The sequence below is a fragment of the Halyomorpha halys genome, unplaced genomic scaffold (assembly GCF_000696795.3).
Source record: "Halyomorpha halys isolate HHAL.00 unplaced genomic scaffold, Hhal_1.1 Scaffold686.1, whole genome shotgun sequence".
Classification (NCBI taxonomy): domain Eukaryota; kingdom Metazoa; phylum Arthropoda; class Insecta; order Hemiptera; family Pentatomidae; genus Halyomorpha; species Halyomorpha halys.
Window position 1 is genome coordinate 213,401 of NW_027114454.1, and position 20,777 is coordinate 234,177.

The following is a 20,777-nucleotide window of genomic DNA, read 5'->3' on the forward strand; positions in this document are numbered from 1 at the left end:
AATAAAATATTGAACTAATGTAATATGTAAGTCAAAAAAAGAAGCATAAAGAAACAAAATACAAAGTTAGTAAGACAAAGAAGTAATTAGAAAATAATGATAATACTTTGTGCTGTGTGTGTATTGAAAAATAGACGATAAAAGGAGAGTTCAAAAATAATAAGTAAATTTAATAAAAGTAGTGAACATTACAATAACATAAGAAACACATTAAAATTTAGTTCTGTCGGGTTCACTAATGTCTAACGACCTCATTAATCTGGGATTTAATAATTCAGGAAGAATTACTTACATGTATCGAAGGAGGAATATGGAAGAAGGCGAACCAATGGAGGTCAATGCCCAACAAGTTCAGAGGAAAAGCCTTCGGCAGAGACTGAGCGGATCGCCAAGTGAGTCGGCGGAAGTTTCAGGAGTAACAGAAACTGAAGACGAAGTGGATGAACAAAGGAATGGCCGTGAGCAAAGAAGCCGAGAAAGCACGTAGAGGCGGGGACTAGGAGGAAGGAAAACAGGTGAGATCTGAGTTGGATGTAAGCAGAGACGCCTCTCTATGGTCGCCACCACAGATTGATAAATTATCATGTGAAAGGGGAGCAGGACGGTCTGCCTATTATCCGAATGAACAGGGGAGTAAGCTGTCTGGTGGACACGAGAAGTTCAAACACCATTTCTTGTAGAGAAGTACAAATTAGTGGCGAGGGGAGGACACTCCAAGTAAAGGTTTGCAAATGTAAATTAATCACTCTGGGTGGATCATGCAGTATAGAGGATAGGACTGGGTAAGTGAGGGGCTAAAGGGGGCATTTCAACAATTCATGTAGTGAGTAGGATGCTTAGGGATTATCAGGTGATTATTGGTTGTGAACTTTTAGAGAAGATGGGGCTAAGATAATAAAAGAATAGTAATGGGAAATGGAATATTAAAATCGGAAGAAAGAAGTGGAGATTCCAACAAACAATAGTAGACGGGAAGGCGCGAGTAGGGGCAGTAACGCAGGTGGATAATTGGACGCCATTACAACGGATTTGACGCTATTTTCTTTAATGAAGGAGAGGTATTGAGTTCAAAAGAAAGGACGGTTCATGAGATTCCACTAAAGCAGGAAAGAGTGACATATGTTAGGGAACGAAGCTACCCACAGGCACTCCGGAAGAACATAAGAGACGAAAAACTTTAGAAGACAAGGATTCATTGTAGACAGTATGTCACCCAATAATAGTTCATAGTGGGCGGTGTGGAAGAAGCCTACGCCAGGTGAGAACGGGAGATATATAGGGTGGTCATTGATTAACGTAAGGTCATTGATAATACCATCGCTTATAAGTATCGGATACCGAGGTTTGAGAATATCCTTGACAGATTAGGAGGGGCTAAAATATTTAGCACCTTAGATTTGAAAGCAGGGTATCACCAGATTCGTATGCACCCAGAGGACCAACACAAAACGGCTTTTACTTTCGAATGAGGGCACTAAGCATTTAGGAGAATCCTGTTTAATCTGAAGAACGCGAACATTACATTTCATCGGTTAATAGACGAATTTTTGAGAGGTATAGATGAATCAGTACGACATATTTACCTGGATGACCTCCTGGTGTTTAGTAAATTGGTTATAGACCATATAAAATATTTAAAGAGCGTTTTTCAGAGGATGTGAGAATACGGACTACAACTACAACTATGACGGGAGAAGTCATTGCTGGGATAAAAACAAATACGTTTTCTAGGACACACCATATATCAGGAGGGGGTAAGATCGGGCCATTGAAGACAATATCAGAAAATGTATAGATCAGTAGCAGAAGGAACCAGTACTAGCGTTTCCTGACTTACAAAAGCAGTTCACGCTCACGACAGACGCGTGAGTACGCGCTGGGAGCAGTGCTGTCATAAGAAAGTGAGGTAAGGTGTAACAGAGGCCGAAACACGTTACAGCGTCTTTCAATGAGAACGACTGGGATATATATTATTATTGATATTAATTATATATTATATTATTGACCATAATATGGTCAATAGAGAATTCCCAATCCTACTTGTTCGGGAGAAGATTTAGGATCCAAACGGACCACAGGCCCCTCCAATGGGTGGGGAAGCTAAAGGAATCGTCAGTGATAATTATAAGGTGGAAAGAACTGTTGATCCAGTACAACATTGACATCAAGTACAAACCTGGCAAGGAAAACGTAGAAGCAGATTGGCTCTCACGAGCAATAATGGTAAACGCAGTAGAATATGAACATGGGAAAACGTCTGGAATTGGATGGTAGTTTTTGAGGGAGTGGACTCCCGAAGAACGGCAGCAATCGGCCTCACCAGAAAACCAGAATGGGGAGGAGATGTCAGCAAAGAAAGTTCAAACGACGAAAATGGAGGAACTTGAGGAGATTATCAATAACAAGAGGTACCAGAGTATTTGGAAGAAAAAACCACAGGGTTGCTGAAGATGGAACATAGCAATTAGTATCATTTCGATTATCTGGTCACAACCGGGTGTCAAAGAGGATCAAATCTGTAGAGAACTAAAAGAAGCATCCAACGCCGGTAACATTAACCATTCATATGTTGGAAACGCGATAGAATAGAACTAACTGCTATGGAGAATGGAAAAATTGGCATAGATCGATCGTTTATTCGATGCACGTTGATGGTAGGCTCTCTGCGAGATCCATAACATCAAAAGGAAGTGTTGGTGTATCAGCAAGGAAAAACTAATCATGGGCTGAACGAGACTTTACAAGCATTGCGACGAAAATATTTCTGGTGGGGCAGAAAACGCACAATCCAGGAGATTGTTGGGAAATACGAGGTGTGCCTCAGTACGAAGTATGATCGGCACCCACCCCGTGCAGCTCAAGAAGAGACCTCTACCGCGAACACACCGCTAAGCGACTTACAGGCGAATTCTTTCACCTGGAAAGGCTATAAGTGAGCCATAGTCATTGATGTATTCAGTAAGGTGACTATGGCATGTGCAGGAAAGATCAGCGGAGGCGGTTTTACGAGCCCTTCGGACATGGTTCCAATTATATGGTGTGTCCGACAGAATTTCTTCCGAAAGTGGGAGAAAATTTGGCAATACAAGCATCAGAGAGGAAATGAGAATATTGGAAGTGGTTTGGCACCTCAACATCCAGAAAGCCGCCGAGCGACTCCATAGCACTCTAAGTGACGAGCATACCAGCTAGAAAGGGGACTGGAACCTGATGACGCAATGGAACAGGCAGACGCAGCATACAACCACTCCATACACACTGTCACGGGGTTTGCCCTATTCAAAATTCTTTTTGGGATGCGGGTGCGTTGACGGACTGCCGTGGTACTTTGCCGGGAGAAGAAGAAATGGCCGGTAATGCTTTGGCTTCCATAAGTCAGGAACAGGATTCGCAAGGAAAAAAGTAGAAGAGTGTTGCAACATAACTTCTGCTCTCTATACCTGCAATATCATAGGCGTTAGTGCAAATTTCTTAGGTGAATAACGGCATATTCCGGGACCTAATTCTGAATCTCTCTCAGAAAACCCGCCGGTAGCAGTTCCACTAGTTACAAATCAGTTTCCACCTCTACCGTAAATCACCATGCCACAAGCAAATGCTAATGCTCTGGAGTGGAAATCTGGACGGCAATGGCACAAGATCTCATGGACAATATCAGACGGTGCAGCAAGAGCCTGTACTTGCTTTTCCGGATTTCACTCGGCAATCCACAATAACAATAGATGCCAGTTATGCGCAAGAAGCGCTGTTGTCTCAGGAGGGCGAAAGGGTAGGGCCCCCAGTGGCATACGCCAGCAGGTGCCTAATGGAGATGGAAATTAGATATAGCAAAATGGAGCGAGTACTCCTTGGAGTAATGTGGGCTGTCGATAATTTTAGGCCATATGAGCTCAGTAGAAGGTTCAAGGCTGACCACAAACCACGCCAGTGGTTGGGAAAACTGAAGGAATTATAGGTAAACCAGATTTATAGGCTGGAAGGTGTTCCTACCCAAATATAACATGGATATACTATATAAACCAGATAAAAAAAAAGTGGTCGGTTGTCTCGATTACCGTGGAACAAGAAAAGGGACAATGAGGCTGCAAAAATGGACGCCAAGAGAGAAAGAACAAGGGTGACCATGATTGACCTCTTGCAGCAATGGTGCACCAGGTGCGGGACAGGTTTTCGATCGGCAGCATCTCGTTGGATGTGGGAAGAGCATTCGACAACTCCTTGATCCGAAAGGAAATGAAGGATATCGATGTGATGTGGCACCTTAACACACCAAGAATGATTGAGGTCGAACTCCTGTTTCTGTTTCTGAATTCTGTTTGCGTATTGCTCACAATGGACTGTTGTAGGGCAAAGTGCTGTCCACAATTGCTTCCGTAAACTTTCTATTTCTTCCCTAATGTGTTTTCGAAGTGCCTGGGAATATCACCTCTTCTTAACGTGCTTCACCCTATCCTGCTTCAATGTGATTTCATGCACCGTTTTTCCTGTAGCTCTCGGTACTTCCCCTTCTTTACAAAAAATATCATCATATTACTTAAACATTGCCTCTTTCCAACTCTCCCTTTAGTTAATCACGTCCGTTCTCGCTTACAGTCATACACGAGCTTCTGACATCTGTACCTCATCACTCCAATTCTAATATTCCACTGAAACCCCCTATTTTTTGTTTTCGCTATCACATTTTCCAAAATATCTCGTAGTCAATGATTATCAGTGATAATCAATGATTATCTGGTTGGTATGTCTTGGAGCATTTTCCTCATTACATGGACTGTTACGTTTCCTCCCTTAGCCCCCCAGTTACCCAATTCCAGTTCTGATTTCCCTTTAATTCTGCAAGGCCTACCCAGAGTGATCAACTGACAGTTACATACTCTGACCTGTAGTTCCCTCTTTCCATCACTCAATCTCTCTAGGGCCTCTCGGCAGACTAATGTGTTTCCCAGGGTTAATCAGACAGCTTACTCCTCTCTTCACTCGTATAATAGGCAAACCGCCGTGCTCCTCTCACATGGTGGTTCTCCAACGTGTGGTCGCCCCTCTGTGAGTACACTCCTAAAAACTCTCCTTGATTCTATCTGTTTTTTCGCTACTTCTCCAAGTCCTCCTCTTGCCTTGACCACAGGAGATACCTACCGCAGATGCACCGCTCAATGATCTACAGATGGACACTTTCACTAGGAGAGGATATAAATGGTATAGGATAACCATATTGGATCTCTTCAGTAACGCGGCAATGGCGCATCAGGTGCTGGACAAGTTGTCGGAAGCAGTGTTGGCAGCTTTCCGATTGTGGTTTCAATTCTACGGATCTCCGGGGCGCATCTCATCAGATTCAGGTAGAGAATTCGATAATGCCATGTTTCGAACATAAATGAAGGCCCTTGGCGTAACATGGCTTCTCAACACACCAGGGCACCCTAAGAGTAGAGGAGGCATAGAGTGGCTGGAAGTAAAATTGGAACGAATGGAAGAAAAAGTGCCTTTATTGAGTATAGTACCTCTGGACTTACTTATTTTTAATAAATTTATTTTTTAACAATACAACCTTTATTCTATAATATATTATGTTGTAGTACCTTACAAGATACTCTTTTTAAAGATAAACAAACTTCATTTTCGGTATTAGACATTTGAGCAAGTTACTTATTTTTTTATTTTCCGCAGTCAAAATATCAACGATACAATTCACAAGGAAAACCTTAGGTTTGTCCAATGATACAAATAGCTTTTATGCATATTCCTCACAAGCTTACTATATTAAAATACAACAAATAAAAACAAAAAATAAGTATGTAAAAAATTTAAATAATAATTATTTTTTATCTTTCCTATTGCCACATTGATTATTTTGTAGCCTGATTGCATTTTGAAAAATCAGAGATCATTTTGTAGATCTGAAACTCGTTGCTTAGGTTAATAAAAGTTGGATTGCAAAATATATTCTGTGGTTTGAATATTCAGGTTAGGTTTATATGTACAGGGTTTCCTGTAAGTGTTTACCAATATAACAGAATAAGACTCGGAAGTGAAATTCTAATTGACAAATAAGGGTTGTTATCACTAAATAATTGTTTCATTGTTGCGTCCCTTTCTTTTCATTATTTCTCCTAGTAGAACAGACAAGTAACTTAGTTTGAAAAATATTTGTACTTCTAAAATTTATTCTAAAACATTTCTAATTATAATAAATTTAAAGAATTATTTATTTATTCTTCTATAACTTATTTTTTGAAAGTACGAATCAGACAATAGTTGTGGATAATTATTATAAAAATATAACATCCAATAAAAAATATTAAAAAAGTAAAAGCAAGGTAATAAGCTAAAATCTCACGATTCAGGAAATATTAATAGTAATTATTAATACTAATTAGATAGTTTAGAGTGCTACCAATGGGTAGTTTCTCTACACGCCTGCAACACTCCAATTTAACTTAGATCAGATTTACTAAATGTATTAAATAAATATTTTTAAAAAAAAAGTTAGATAGTACCTAAGAGAAAAAAAAAATAATGCAAATTATTTCCAATATTAGTGTAGAAATAAATAATAGCAGAATACCAATACAAATTTACTGTGACTATTCTCAAATTTAGGTATTGCTATGAGAAAGTTAGTTTTAGCAGCCTTGAGTTGCCGTATCGTCCCAGCCGGTACCACCTCAAATGGTTTCCTTCCATTTGTAAAAAAAAACGTATTTTTCTCTTTACGATCGCTGTATAAATGCCATAATTTCAAGGAATGTCTCATTAGTTTCAGTGAACGGTCCAAGTGCCTATAAGGCCACATTTTTAAAAATTTATCGTTAACTCATATTTTTGCATATTATTTCCCTTATTATTGGATTGGTGCTTTTTTAACATAATTTCAGTAACTTCTATTTTCGAAAAACACAAAATGCACTTTACAGATCCGAAATCGGACCATTCGTTCAGGAGTAAATAGAAAAGTAAATTTTGGTGCTTCCCATGAAGCGGTACATTTAGCCTTAATGTCTTTATGTCCAGGCACACCTTGTTGGCCAAGGAGTGAGAGTTCAAGTTGGCCTTACACTCCTCCACCAATTTAGAGCGGGTTATATAGTTATCCAGCACATTATATGGCTGTCTGATTGTCCGTGAAAAGCGTAATTCGCCTTTCCCTCGTGCCCTCTTTTATTAAATTCTGGGCACAGACATTTATTGCCTTATTGTAGTCAGTTAGTGCACTCTTATAAGTGTCCCAATAGCCTGTTCTTTTCGCTGTATTGAAGAGTCTCCTCATGAGTCCTCTCGGCCTAGTCAATTCCTCATTCCACCAGGTCGTATTTCTGTTAGTTTGGATCCTGCATAAGCTGTTATTATCAATGTAGGACCTTATGATCGCATCCGTTAAGGACGTATTAAGGCATTCAAGCTGCCAGGTGTTCAAAATCTCCATATTAAAAGATAAATTAAACAAAAATTAAATCACCACTTAAGAAAACATAACACAACAGATAAGTTGAGATGAGGACACTCCGGATTACTTTTGCGCAGATATTTCGGCTAGTGGGACTTTAACTTGTTCAGTATGAACTGTCCTGTGCTTTTTGGGTTCTCTAATACTCTGAATAGTTACAACATTATGTTTTCTTATTATTATCACCCTGAATGACCCTAATTCTCTATTTATAATTGTCCCAATTTTAATCGTTCTCTTCCTATCCGTGAGCTTTAAATTCTAGCCAAGCTACTCTCCTAGCTTTTCCCTCCAATTTTTCCCGGACTTTTTCCTAGTGACATGATAATTGCATATTTTGTCACCGTCCACTGCCGGCGGATTCTACAAAGCCTGAAAAGTATCTCAAATGGTGAAAACTCCATAACGGTGTATATCAAATTATTATATGCCGCAATTGCTTTTGGCATTGCCACGTCCGGTTCAAGTCCTTGGTCTATTTAGTACAATTGAAGGTGATCACTCAACGTACCGTAAAGCCACTCTACACCTCCTCTATTTTTGGAGTGTCCTACTTTTTTCAAGAACCTCTGGAATGAAAACCAATCCGCAGTCCGCCTAGCTAAAGACACCTAATTTCATAATTCACTTTCCAATGCTCCTGATTCCAAATCCAAATGGAAAGTATTTCGTAACCTATCCCTACCAGAATCCAATAATCTCAGTTCCTTCCATGTGACTACAGATGACCTTAATGACCATTTCTTATCCTACTCATAATTCCTCTACTTCCGATATTCAACACCAAAATTTCAATCCTGAAGACTTCTTTTTTTTCACATCTGTCCTATGATGAATTACTTTCCGCTGTCCTAAAATCCCTCAATAATGATTATGGCCCTGATTATATTCCAGTAAAACTAATAGAATCCAGCCTTCCTGTCGTTATTTCTGTGCCTTTATCCTCCCTATCATCCTAATAATATATAAGTATTTCCTGGCATCCTTCATCTTCCAAGTCATCCATTCCCGCCGTCCTTCATACATCTCCGAGCTCCTTCAGTTCCTATATTCGCTCCAGCACTACCCGTTCCTGGTCTTCAGATTTATACACAAGGGGCCACCGAACCGCTGCCTTCGATAGATCGTTCATTATCCGATCCTCATCCTTATGGAACTCCATCCCTTCCAACATCCGTCATTCCAATACCCTCCCTACCTTTAAATCCCGCCTGTTCAATCATTTCTTATCCCTTCAGACTCCATAAAATTGTAAATCAATATAATTGTAAATATGTATATAAACTATTATATCATTCTTAATTATTTTTACATCGTTTTCTTTTTTTATTGTTCAACTGATTAAAGTGAGAAAGTAACTTATAATCATTTTTTATAATGACTATTTATATTTCTTTGTATTTTTGTTTAAGTAACTCTGAAGCTCCTCAGCCCTCATCTGTCGATTTCTTTGTATTATTCTAAAGGGGCTTGTCTCAGAATAAATAAAGCATTATTATTATTATTATATTTATGCATATATTGATAAACAGTTATCCACTATAAATTGTTTATAATATAATTAAGCTGTCACTCAGAAGAATTTTATTTAAGGTTTTACATTTTTTTTTTAGACTTATATGAATTTTTATATTATTATAGAATTAATGGATATTTATATTATATTAATGATACTGGCAAAAAGGCAGAGGTCATCCCTTCTTGAGACACCCAACTTTCAGAACCTCTGGCTTAGACCCACTTGAGGTGCTTAGGTTTAACACTTATAACCAATCAGATAAAACAGGTCATTTGTTTGCTTTACAATTCGTTTGATTTGAATAAATTTTAGTTAATATGTAAGTTACACTGGTTAGTCAGCCCCCAACATGACAAGTTGGGTCTGCTAGACCCAGTTATGATTGTTTATCTAGTTTTATTATCAAATAATACATCCAATTGGTATATTTCGGTAGTCATTATGCGTATTGTTGGAATAAATTACCTTAATGTATTACTTTTTAATTTCTAGCTGGCAGTTTGTTACTGGAACTGGGAGTTTTAGAGGGTCGTCATCTAATCCCTCCTGTGCTTATCACATGAACTCAAACAATTCCAGATCTAATGTGTGAGTTTCATTAATATTACATATGTATTAGTTTTTTCATATTTCAATCTTATTTCATACTATCTTTGTCATGTTTAAATTATTTTGGCATTGGATTTTTTGTATCGATTCTTTCATTAAGAATTTTTTTCATTTCTTGAATCTACATAGTTGTTTTTGTTTTATCCATCCATTCCAGCCTAGATTTTTCTTAGAAATGGATGGTTATTCTGTATTTATGTTATATTGTGTGTCCATATTTCCAATGGTCAATAAATGTTTGTCATCCTGAGTTTGTTTTTGAACTATCTTCTTTAAAGTATGATTTCCTCATTAAAAAAATAAACTAATTTCTTCCGTATTTAACCAATGTTTTTTTCCTATCTTTGTATTATCTCTTATTCATTTATTACAAGTGTTCTGTTATGCCAATAAGGAATCCAAACTATCTTTTTTGTCAAATTATTGATCTCTAGGCAAATACAAGAAATATAGTTTCAAAGCTTCTTTTTCCCTGAAATCTTTATGTTTTTGTTTTCTGTTATTTATTTATTATAATAATTTATCCTTTCAATTTCATTGGAGACAAGAATATAACAAGAATCTGTGTTATAAATATTTTTTATTTGGGAGTGTTAAAGTTTTGCTGTTGTAATGTAACTTTTGAAGAATGATGAACTATAATTAATTAATGGCGAAGTATCGTCTCATAAGACCTCTTTACTCCGATTTGTCATTTTTGCGAATTAAATATTAATAAAAATCAGATTCATCAATGAAACTTCATAGAAAAGTAGTATTCAATTAAGGGTAATCATTTTGATTTAAATTTAGTCAGCTATCTTTTGAGGAACTAAACTATGAAGTTTTTCATCTCATTTAGGATTTTTTCAGAAATGTAAAAACCATCTAATAAAAATTGATAAATTAAATGTTTTAATCAAAATTTATATTACTTTTTTTTGTATTGAACTAAATTCTGAATAGTTGATTATCAGTCTTTTAATTTCAGAATTCACCTGTCATATAATTTCACTCTGGTATTTATTTTTGTGCTTATTGTGGTGTATAAGGTGGCAATTATTTAATTATATAATGATATTTTAGGAATGATAACAGTGGATTGGCCGATTCAACTACTACTATCATTGAAGATGACAGCTTTATATACAATAATCCTCCTGACGCTTACATAATGTAAGTTTTTAAAAGTTAAAAATACATTAATGTGTTTCGTTTTAGACCTTTCCACTATCCAGTTTTAGATTTCAATCTGTAAATATTTATTTTTAATAATGTGGTTAAATGGTGTCACAATATTATATATATATATATATATATATACATTTAAAGTTACGGTATGTCTCGAGAAAGAATTAAATAAACACACGATAAGTCACAGAGTATTTTGATTTATTATATATCGTAATTCACTATATTTAGGTTTTTCTATTGTTACATCCGGTTACGTATGGACCTAGGTATTATGATCCATATCCGTGTCACCATACCTCAACTTACATATATATTTAGTAGTATCCCAATATTTTGGGATATAAACAATAAAGGTTACAATGTTAATTAGTTGAATTTTGATTGTTGATTACATGGGATTATAAATATTAATGAATGAGAATACAATTACTTGGTGATTGACTTGGTTTTGATTTATCCTATAAGACTTGTTCTTCAGTTGTGTTCTGTTCTCTTATCTTGATCCCGTTTCCTGTCTGGCTGTGTTGATTAACTTATTTACTCATCCTGAGTGATAGTTGACTCCTGGCAAATTGAAATGGCCCTAGGTAGCCTGTAGTTCACTGTGTCTATGTTCTCACTCACATGGTACCTGTTCTCTTGCTCAGTGGGTGCTTAGCTTATTACTTCTTTTGTCTCCCAATAGATGGCAGCATTTTGAGCTGCCCTTCAAAATGTTTGAGGGGGCTTCCTTAAACTTTATTCCATACCAGTGATGATGTTATCTTCTAGGACCTTCAGTGCTCCCTGATTATCTGATATTATGTAGTACAATTGTGTTGGTCAGGAGTGAACATATTGGAAAGAACTTATCCGATCTGAACTTATCAACATGTTCAAGGTCACTGTGTCCTTCCAACCATCCTGCTTCTCCCAAAGAGGTCATCAACTCATCTGGTCACCTGTCTTTGCCTTTGCCAATTATGTGGGGAAATGTTAACCTATCTGTGATTGATTTTACGGTTACCTACCAAATTTGGCTTTTTAATGTTATTTTCTGAATTATAATGAATGTTTATAGTTGTAATTATATGCCTTGGTACCTACTTGTACTTTTTCAATTTATTATTACCAGAGAGAAGAGAGAAACACTGTATTCAAAAAAGCATTAGAGCTTACTAAATCTATTTGAAAGATTGCTTATTATTGTTATATTATATTTTATTAAAAAAACAAACTTGTGGCAGACTGGCCAACAGAAGTGAAACTTCTGGAAATGAAATAATGTTTTAACATTTTATTAGTAATAGTCATGCGTTCCCAGTTAATGCTTCAAGCAGAAAAATCTAGTCCTAGGATAATAGTAATAATTAGAAAAGAGCAGCCATTTCCTAAGTCATTCCAGCAGGAAAAGTTTTATATTTTAATAGGAGATCGTTCAATTGTACCGGGCACTGCTGGGATTATTAAACTCCTGTAAGCTCCTACTCCCCTTTTGTAATATAGAAATTTACTTGTTTTAATTGACCAGCATTGACACCCCTCTCTCCCAATGTTCAATATTCATTGATAGTCAATTTTTATTAAAATAGATACCCACTTGCTCCTATTGTACTTTAATACATGTATAATTTTGTATTATACTTGTACCATGTTTATGTTCCTAGGTCGTTAATGCAACTAATATAATTCATGAGTAAACTGCTGTTTTGTTTTTTAATTACTGAAATACCTACCTATTCCTCTGTTAAAACGCAGGTAGTTCAATACAACTTGTGTTGTAAAAATAAATAAATACTAAAACAAAATAACACTAATAAAAACATAGGTCAACTGAAGTGAAACTTAAATTATAAACCCCCACAAAGAATATAAATTACGTTGAACCTATTACTCATAGAATCAATGTAATTTGTGGAAATGGATTTCATCACTGAGCAAGTGAACATATCAAGGTGTTCAAAAACTTTGTCTTACACACGACTATTTTGTAGAGTTTTCCCTATAGGGCTCTTCATTAAATTTACACAAAGAGCTAATTTTGTTGTATATGCTTTAATTAGGAAGATTGGGGTAAGATGCCATAGGGAGGATCTTTTTTCATTTTTGTCCTTGCTTTTCCTTCCTTAACTTAGCCATATGTGTAGACCCCTTTTTTGAATTCCCTACCTTCTTCCATACTTTCTTATCTGGAATATTTACTTTTAAATTCATTTAAAAGTCTTGTTTTTGGACAAAAAAATTCTTAGTAAGCTGTTCCTTTCTCTGCCTTCAGGCTCACTGAAAATTTTTAAGTGCACTCCATAATTTCTTTTTTTATTCTTCCAGATATGCTAAACTTTCTCCAGCTTTCTTTATGCATTTCTTTCCTTTATTTTTTGCCTCCAAGTAAGCCCCTTTCCCTATTTTTTTTTTCCAAATAACCTTTTCATAGATTTTACTCATAGTGTTAAGTATTTTTATTAGATATTCCTTTTCCTGGTAAAGAGAACTATAGTTGTTTCATATTGATTGATGTTTGGTTCTTGTTCTTTACGCCATATCTAAGCAATTTTCAAAGTTTTGTCCATTCTTTCCATTTTTATGTTTGCCTCTTATAATTTTAATTAGGTCATCAGCACAATCTTTTATTTTAAAACTTTACTTTGTTTGTAATGAGACCTCCCCTTCCCTCCCTCCCAACTTTCAGTTGTTTTAATTTTTGTTTTGTCCCTTCTATTGTCGTAATGCTTCTATTTGTTAGCATTTGTTTGATCCAAAAGATGTTAGCTATTGTTGCACTTCTTCTATTGATAGCTTTTTAAATTGTATCATGCGAGGTTTAAATAAGCGTTCCCTTCATGTCCATAGGTGCACACTTTACTGTTTTTTTTTATTATCCGTTGAGTTTTCTATTTTTTTCAAGATAATGCAGTGATGTGCTTGTTGATTTGTCACCTTGATCAACAAATAGGTGTAGTGGGGAAATTTTATTTATTGTATCTCTTAGATATGCATCATAATGTCTTTAGTGCCACTGAAGAGAAGCTTATTGGTCTGTATGCCTATAAATTATCTTTTGACCGATAACAAATTTTTAGGATAAATACCATGTTGTTCTCTCTCCAAATATTCCATTATATTGCTTTCCATTATTGAGCTAATACCAGCTTATCTTTCCCATGGTGCAGTTGGACTAGAATTATTCCGTCACCCCAGAAGGTTTATGGGACATAAGTGTACTTATTGTTTTTTCTAGGGTGGATATTTTTCTTGCTTTTTAAGAGTCCAATTGTTCTTTTAATTTACTAATTGCATTTGTATTAATCCATCTTATATCTAAAAATAGTTAAAAAGTTCAGTTAAATTTAAAGTTTATGAACTATCTTCTAAAATAGCCAAATTTTATCCTCTTTACTATTATTTTTTTTATTATTGGTAATTGTGCATACCTCTTTTCATTATTGTTTTATATTGTGTTTTTCTTTTTCTTAAATTTTTATTGCATTATTATTGTTAAAAAGTTTAAAGGTCACTTTTTGTATGAATTCTTATCCAAATTTTGTCATATTTTAAAACTGTAACCAAAACACATTCATAATTCCATAACATATTTATATATTATTTTATATTTCGTTGTTAATTATCCTTTAACACTATACAATTTTCATGATGCATCGTTCTTTTTTTTACTGAACCGTGTATCCCACATGTTTAATAAGATTTAGCTAATGTTTGTTTAAATCCTTTATTTATATTATATTTCTGTTTATCTTTTTTTTAGTATTATTGGTTAATTTTTTAAAAATCTATTTTACTAATTATATCTCTGCAATGTGTCTACACCTTTCTCATGTCTGTTTTATAGTTTGCTGCATGTTTTATATTTTTTGTTATATGATTACTTCTATAATTTTTCTTGTTCTATTGTTTTCTCCTTTATCTACTATTTCTGTTGTCTTTTTGATTTTGAAAAAAATCTCCTCTGCTCTTCCTTTGGCTATATTCATCAGCAAATCTAAGGAAATTTCTTGTAAAGTGCCTACTTCTGTTTAAATTTCGAGTAATTATCATAGTCATCCAATTTTGTTTTCAAGTATTGCTTTAATAATGTCTGTCTCACTCATTGAAAACATTTTTTTCATTTGGCATTGTTTAATTGAATTTAATCACACTAAATAATAATGAATTAAATTATTTAATTTAATAAGTTTAAAACTTTAACACAGCATCTTAAGCATGGCTTGTTCTATTGTCACATGTGAATACTGACATTTTAACTGATCTGTTTACAGTTAAAATCACAACTCAATAGTATTATTGTATTTTTAAATATTAGTTACTATCTGTGTACTTACAATAGTTTTAGTTAGGGTATTATGTTTTTTTAAAAATAATAACTAATATTTTGGGATGTGGCCTATAATTTTTTTGGGAAATAAGTATGTATATAATAATGAGAAGATAGTTGACCGTAGATAATATACATGAGAAGAAGATGGTTGGGGGTGCAGTCAGTAAAAAACACAAATAAGTTGAGAGAACTTATTTAATAGTGCCTAATATTTTCTCTTAACTTATTTGTGTTTTTTACTGACTGCACTCCCAACCATCTTTTTCTCATGTGTATATATAACACTTAATTATTGGCAAGAGCAAAACAAAAAAAGAAAAAAAAAAAGAGAAAAAGCAATGAGATATGACACTTTCAGACTGCTGTAAAAGACAGGCTTTATTGCGATCGGTGCATCTATCTATATATGTATGTATGTTTTCGATCAGCTGATCTCCTCAGTCAGCTGACTCAGGTCTTAACTCCCCCCACCAGTTTATGAACACTCCTTGTAAACTAATAAACTATACAATATAATGACAAAGAAAACAAAAACAATAAAGAAAAACTATTTACAAAATAAATTCCTAAACATATCATTCTGGAAAAAAACTCACAACTTCCCCGAAGTAAACGCTATATAAATAATTTAAACCTAAGAATAAAATAAAAGAACTCTTCATATAATACATGAACAAGTTAAAATGAAAAACAATATTTACAAAAGTCCAAAACAATAAATAGAATACGTAACTACATTTTCTGTAATATAATCTAGTTGTGGCAATATGAGGACACTCCAGTTTTTATTTTGTGATTGCCGGAAGTTTTAACTGCTCGATGTGGACAGTTCTCCTCTTTCTCGGCTCTCTGATGCTTTCTAATGTAATTATGTTGTTTTCTCTAATGGTTATCACCTTTAATGGACCTTTGTATCGCTGTATCTCCTTACTCCTGTTAGACCCCCAACTTATTTTAGACAATCGTCCCGATTTTAATCTCTCCCATCCTTTCTGTGACGTGTGAATTCCTCATGCTACCCTCCTGGTTTTTTTCTTTTCCATTCTCCCCCGTGCTTTCTCCCATAACTTTCTTCGAGCAACATGATTATTATGTATCTCCTAAGCATCCACTTCTTTGCTCTTCTTTTTCACTGCCCCCAGTGGACTATGTACGGGGAAGTACTGTCAATAATTATTTCCTGATGTTTTAAATTTTCAAATCTTCCTGGATGTGGTGACTTAGTGCCTGTATGTATCTCCTCTCTTTCATGTATGTCACTTTGTCTTGTTTTAGTAAGATCTCATGGACCATCGTCCTGAGCTTGTCTCCTTAAAACTGATATCTTCATATTCCCTCCTAAGGCTTCATCTCCAGTAGATTTTTCCTTCCAACTTAATCTTCCATTTTCCCCTGATATTCTTAACCCAAGCTCCCACCTTCTCTAGTAGGTCACATCCCACAATTACTTCTATTTTCTAGGCATACTTCCTACCATATGTACCTGCAAGTTTTCCTTACTAAATCCCCACCATGTCAACCCTACCTTACAAAGGCTACCCAGGGAGATTAATTTACATTGTTATTCCTGAATCTAGTGTGTCCTTTCTCCACTACACAGCTTTTCTAGGGCTTCTCGGCACGTGATGGTGTTGGAATTGCTGTTTTCCACAAGGCACCTTACTCCTGCTATCTTTATTATAGGCAGACCGCCGCTTTTCTCTCCCTCGATATAATGCGGTCGCCTCTCTGCCGACATCCCCTTCAGATGTCTCACGTCTTCCTCTCTCCAGTTCCTTGCCTCCATCCACCTCTGTTCCTTTGTTTCCATCCACTTGATGATCAACTCAACCTCTGGTTGCTTCTCTGTATCTGTTTGCCATTAATCTCTATTGGTTCACCCTCTCTAGCACTGGCATCAATTATTTCCTGCTCACACTGTACAAATGAGTGGTCACTTGGCAGTCCTTCTTTCTTGCTTATCTCCTTCGTCAGTTGGGCCTTTAGGATTGTTGCCAAAAATCCCATCCAGCCGCACACTTATTCCACATCCAACGTTTCTCTATATTTCTCTGTTATCCTATTGAATTGTGCCAGGATAACACCAGCGTACTGTCCGCTAGACTGTTTTGGCTTCTTTGTTTCCTGGAGCATTTAAAATATATCCTCTTCTGGAAATCACCTGCCACTTCCCAATGCTTTTTTTAGTCACTCTTTCACAACATTCCACAGTGTGTCCTCATCTCCCTGAGTCAGATTCAAGATATTCCTTTTTACTCAACAGACCACTACTGCTTTCAATGTTTTTCCGTCCTTCGACCTTAATCCATTCAAGTGTGGTGGCATGGGCTTGCGCTAAAGACTTCTGGTAGTGGCTGAATCTATTCCAGAGGTGGGTTCCCTGCATCTAAAGGTTGGTTGGCTTGAAGTTGGTTGTGTTAGACCCTCCAGGTTTAGAACTGCTGCTCTCATGATTCCGTTACTGGCCATATTTTTATTAAATGAATAAATACAACAAAATGAAAACGAAGAAAATTCTTTTTGAAAACAAAAATTACCCTGGTATCTAAAGCTCCCGGGTTTCGGCACCACTTAAGTATCGGCGAGAGAAAAACTTAAAAAACAAAAAGAGAAAAATAAACAAAATATGACACGCTTGGACTGCTGTAGCAAACTGGTTTGATTGTGATCAGTATATCTTTATATATATTCGCAATCAGCTGATCTCCTCAGCCAGCTGACATTGACAGCTGACTCAGGCCATGATTTATATACATATATAAAATTTAGTTATTTCATATTTTTTTATTTATTACTCCCAATATTGGAAACTAGTTAATTTCAATTTCTTGATAATTTACATTTAATCTTCATACCAATACGAATTAATGGGATTCTAGACTGGTTAGCAACACTTTTCACATTTCCAGTTTTCATTAAAATAATGGTCAGCTTGTGCAAACACTCTTGGTTTTTTTTAATACTATGGAAAACGGTCTGACCTTGATCATAGTATACCTCGGGTTATTTATGCAATAAAACTGTGCAAAGACAAAGTTTACAGAGTACAGTGCTAACTGCTAGAATTGGTTATCCAGATGCTATTGTTATTGTTTTTAGTAGATTAAATAACATAGAATATAGAAATAAATTTTTCTAGCTCAAAAATGAAAACTTTTGATTTTTCTGTTGTTTTTTTTATAAGTTGACGATTGATTTTTTTTATTTTAATTTACGTTCTACCTGAATCACTGCTTATTGGTGAGTAATTTGTTATTCCATATTTCTGTTTAAAATATAACTTATTATGTTGAGAAGGTTCAATTTGAAAAATTCACTATCATGTATCTTTGATTAAAACATCCTGTACCACTGTCCTCAACTTGTCTTTTACCTTCTTTGCATTAGTAGAGGCTTCTGTAACACTGTACGATTTCCTCATTTTCCTTACAACCTTCAACCCATTCATCAACGTCTGTATCATTAACTGAAGCATCAGGGTTTATACTAGTAATCAAGGTCGAAATCATCTGTCGGCTGGCTTTGTCATTGTTGTCTGATAATGCTTCATGGATGTTCTGTTTCCCCAAATATGGATTCCATGAATTGCGTATGTTCGTGGACTGAACAGCCTCCAAAGCTACAGCTCAGAATAACATATCTTTGAGATTTAAATTGTTCAATGTCGTAAGGATTTCTTGTTGTGCAAGTACAGATGAGAGTAGAGCTATACGGTAATGGAGCTTTTTTTTTTTAATCACACTTTGGTCCATTGGTTATAGAAGAAGGTTATACTTGGGGAATATCACTGTCATTTTCCTATCATCGTTCATCAAATCATACTCATATATCTCAATGGCCGGGTAGTTATATCAAAAGAGAATAGCTTTTTGTTCCAGATTCTTTGGTTCCAAATGGTTTCTCACTGATTCATCATGAAACCTTTCTTAAAAAGTATTACTTCCATCCAAGCTTTTGCCTGACCTTTTTAAAGAACAGCTAGTTTGATATTCTGAAGCTTATAATTTCCTACCCAATAAATGTTGAATATGAAATAATGTTTAATTTTATTTCTATTAATACATAAACGAATGGAAAAATAATTCATTAAAAGTACCCTAAAATTAAGTATACAAAGAGTTTAAAATTGATGTACAACTTATTAATATATAACTTAACATATTTACAAATATATATGCAATACATTTTGCCTTTCAGAATGGATACTGTTATTTCGGTTGTCTTTTTTTTTTTCCTCTCTTTCTTTTTTAGGTAAACTATTCTCTATTTTAATGTTTTTAGTTTTGTCAAGTATTGGCACCTTATTTTTTAATACATATGATCACGAATTTACACGTATTATGTGATATGAAACCTACAAAATTCCAAGAATACTTCAAATGTGTTTTGTTATTTTTTTAAACTTAGATGGTTTCAAAACATTGAGAGTATACTAATGATTAATTTGAACCTTACAAAGTAAATTTTGGTTGAACCGTTCGCTCATAAAAAAACTTCACGTAACTGCAGGTGGACGTGATTAAATCATTTTTCAATATTTTCAGCTTATATTAATTCAAAACATTCATGAGACCTCACTGTATAGTTTGGGCCACCAAACTTTAAATTGGCTGAGCCAGGTTATAGTCCTAATAGAACAAGAGCCAGGGTGAGAAAAAAGGCGGTTATTTCACTCCAATTGTTGATTACTTTAATGAAAACTATGTATAATTACTAGCCAACATCGATGAGTCTGCCAAGTATAGCTAGGAGTAATATAAAATGGTGACTGTTTCAAAACGTCCAAAAAAATTAATTTTTGTATGGAGCTCTATATCTTTAAACCGACCAACAACACTAAAAAACCTAAGAGAACGTTGTTCAAAGCAGAGTAAATTTGCTAAATTATTAGCCCTAATAAAGTTGTTTATGTCCAATAGTTCCCCAGATATAGCTTTTTAAAATCAACATTTCATAAAAAATGTTCTGAAAAATCTGTAATAGATTAAAACTTTAATTTGAATGCTACTAGACATCTGTACGTCAAATGGTTTATGGTTAAGGTAATACCTTACTAGCAAACATATAGGTGGATCCAAATTTGAGATGTGGACAGAGGAGATGGTATCTATCATATGAGGTTCCCAGATACCGCAGTAATATCTGGTCTGGACTCGTCTCTTATCCCTTTTCGATGATGGCTGCAACCAACTTACAGCCTTGTCCAACCTTGTCTATCCTAGTCAATGTCTCATTTCTACCTACCTTCTAATGTGGTGACACTGAGAATATGATTGAACATGGAGTATCAAGGCCTTCTGAGATAACATAATAACCTATCCTCGATAAAATATATATCTTGAATGTTATTGATTATATAAGTATTTGGTTTTAATCATTATTTAGTGTTTAAAAGGAATGTATTCCTTGTTCCTAAGGTACGAAATTTTATATCAGCAACTTTTATAAATTACTGTTATTGTTTCAGGAGACGAGAGAGGTTAACAGGAGTTCGTAATCTTTTTTACAACACTTACTGCTCCTCAGTAGGGTTTAAATTGAAGGATGGATCTGAATCCAATAGTTTAGGTTTAATACTGGGTAATATTGCTGAAAAAGTGGGTTTTATATCAACTCAGAGAAGTACAGTTTGACAACTGCCATATTTAGTTAATATATGGGGCATATTGTTATATGACCAAAAGATAAAATTAAAAAGTATTTTTGTATATTGATATATA

At 35.0% G+C, this 20,777-nt stretch overlaps 1 protein-coding gene across 2 annotated transcripts in view; it reads left to right on the forward strand.

Annotated features, from left to right (window-relative positions):
• The window catches only part of EDTP (Egg-derived tyrosine phosphatase), a 56,121-nt gene extending 35,351 nt beyond the window's left edge, over window positions 1-20,770 (forward strand). The window contains exons 10-12 of one of the 2 annotated variants that reach the window (XM_014427999.3): window positions 9,456-9,551; window positions 10,638-10,727; window positions 20,525-20,769. In XM_014427999.3, coding sequence (XP_014283485.1) covers window positions 9,456-9,551; window positions 10,638-10,727; window positions 20,525-20,690 — 352 coding nt within the window. In that variant the 3' untranslated portion in view covers window positions 20,691-20,769. Of the gene's footprint in view, window positions 1-9,455; window positions 9,552-10,637; window positions 10,728-20,524 lie in introns of both variants that reach the window. The other variant, XM_067051632.1, reaches the window with a different exon arrangement.
• Window positions 20,771-20,777: the final 7 nt, after the last annotated feature.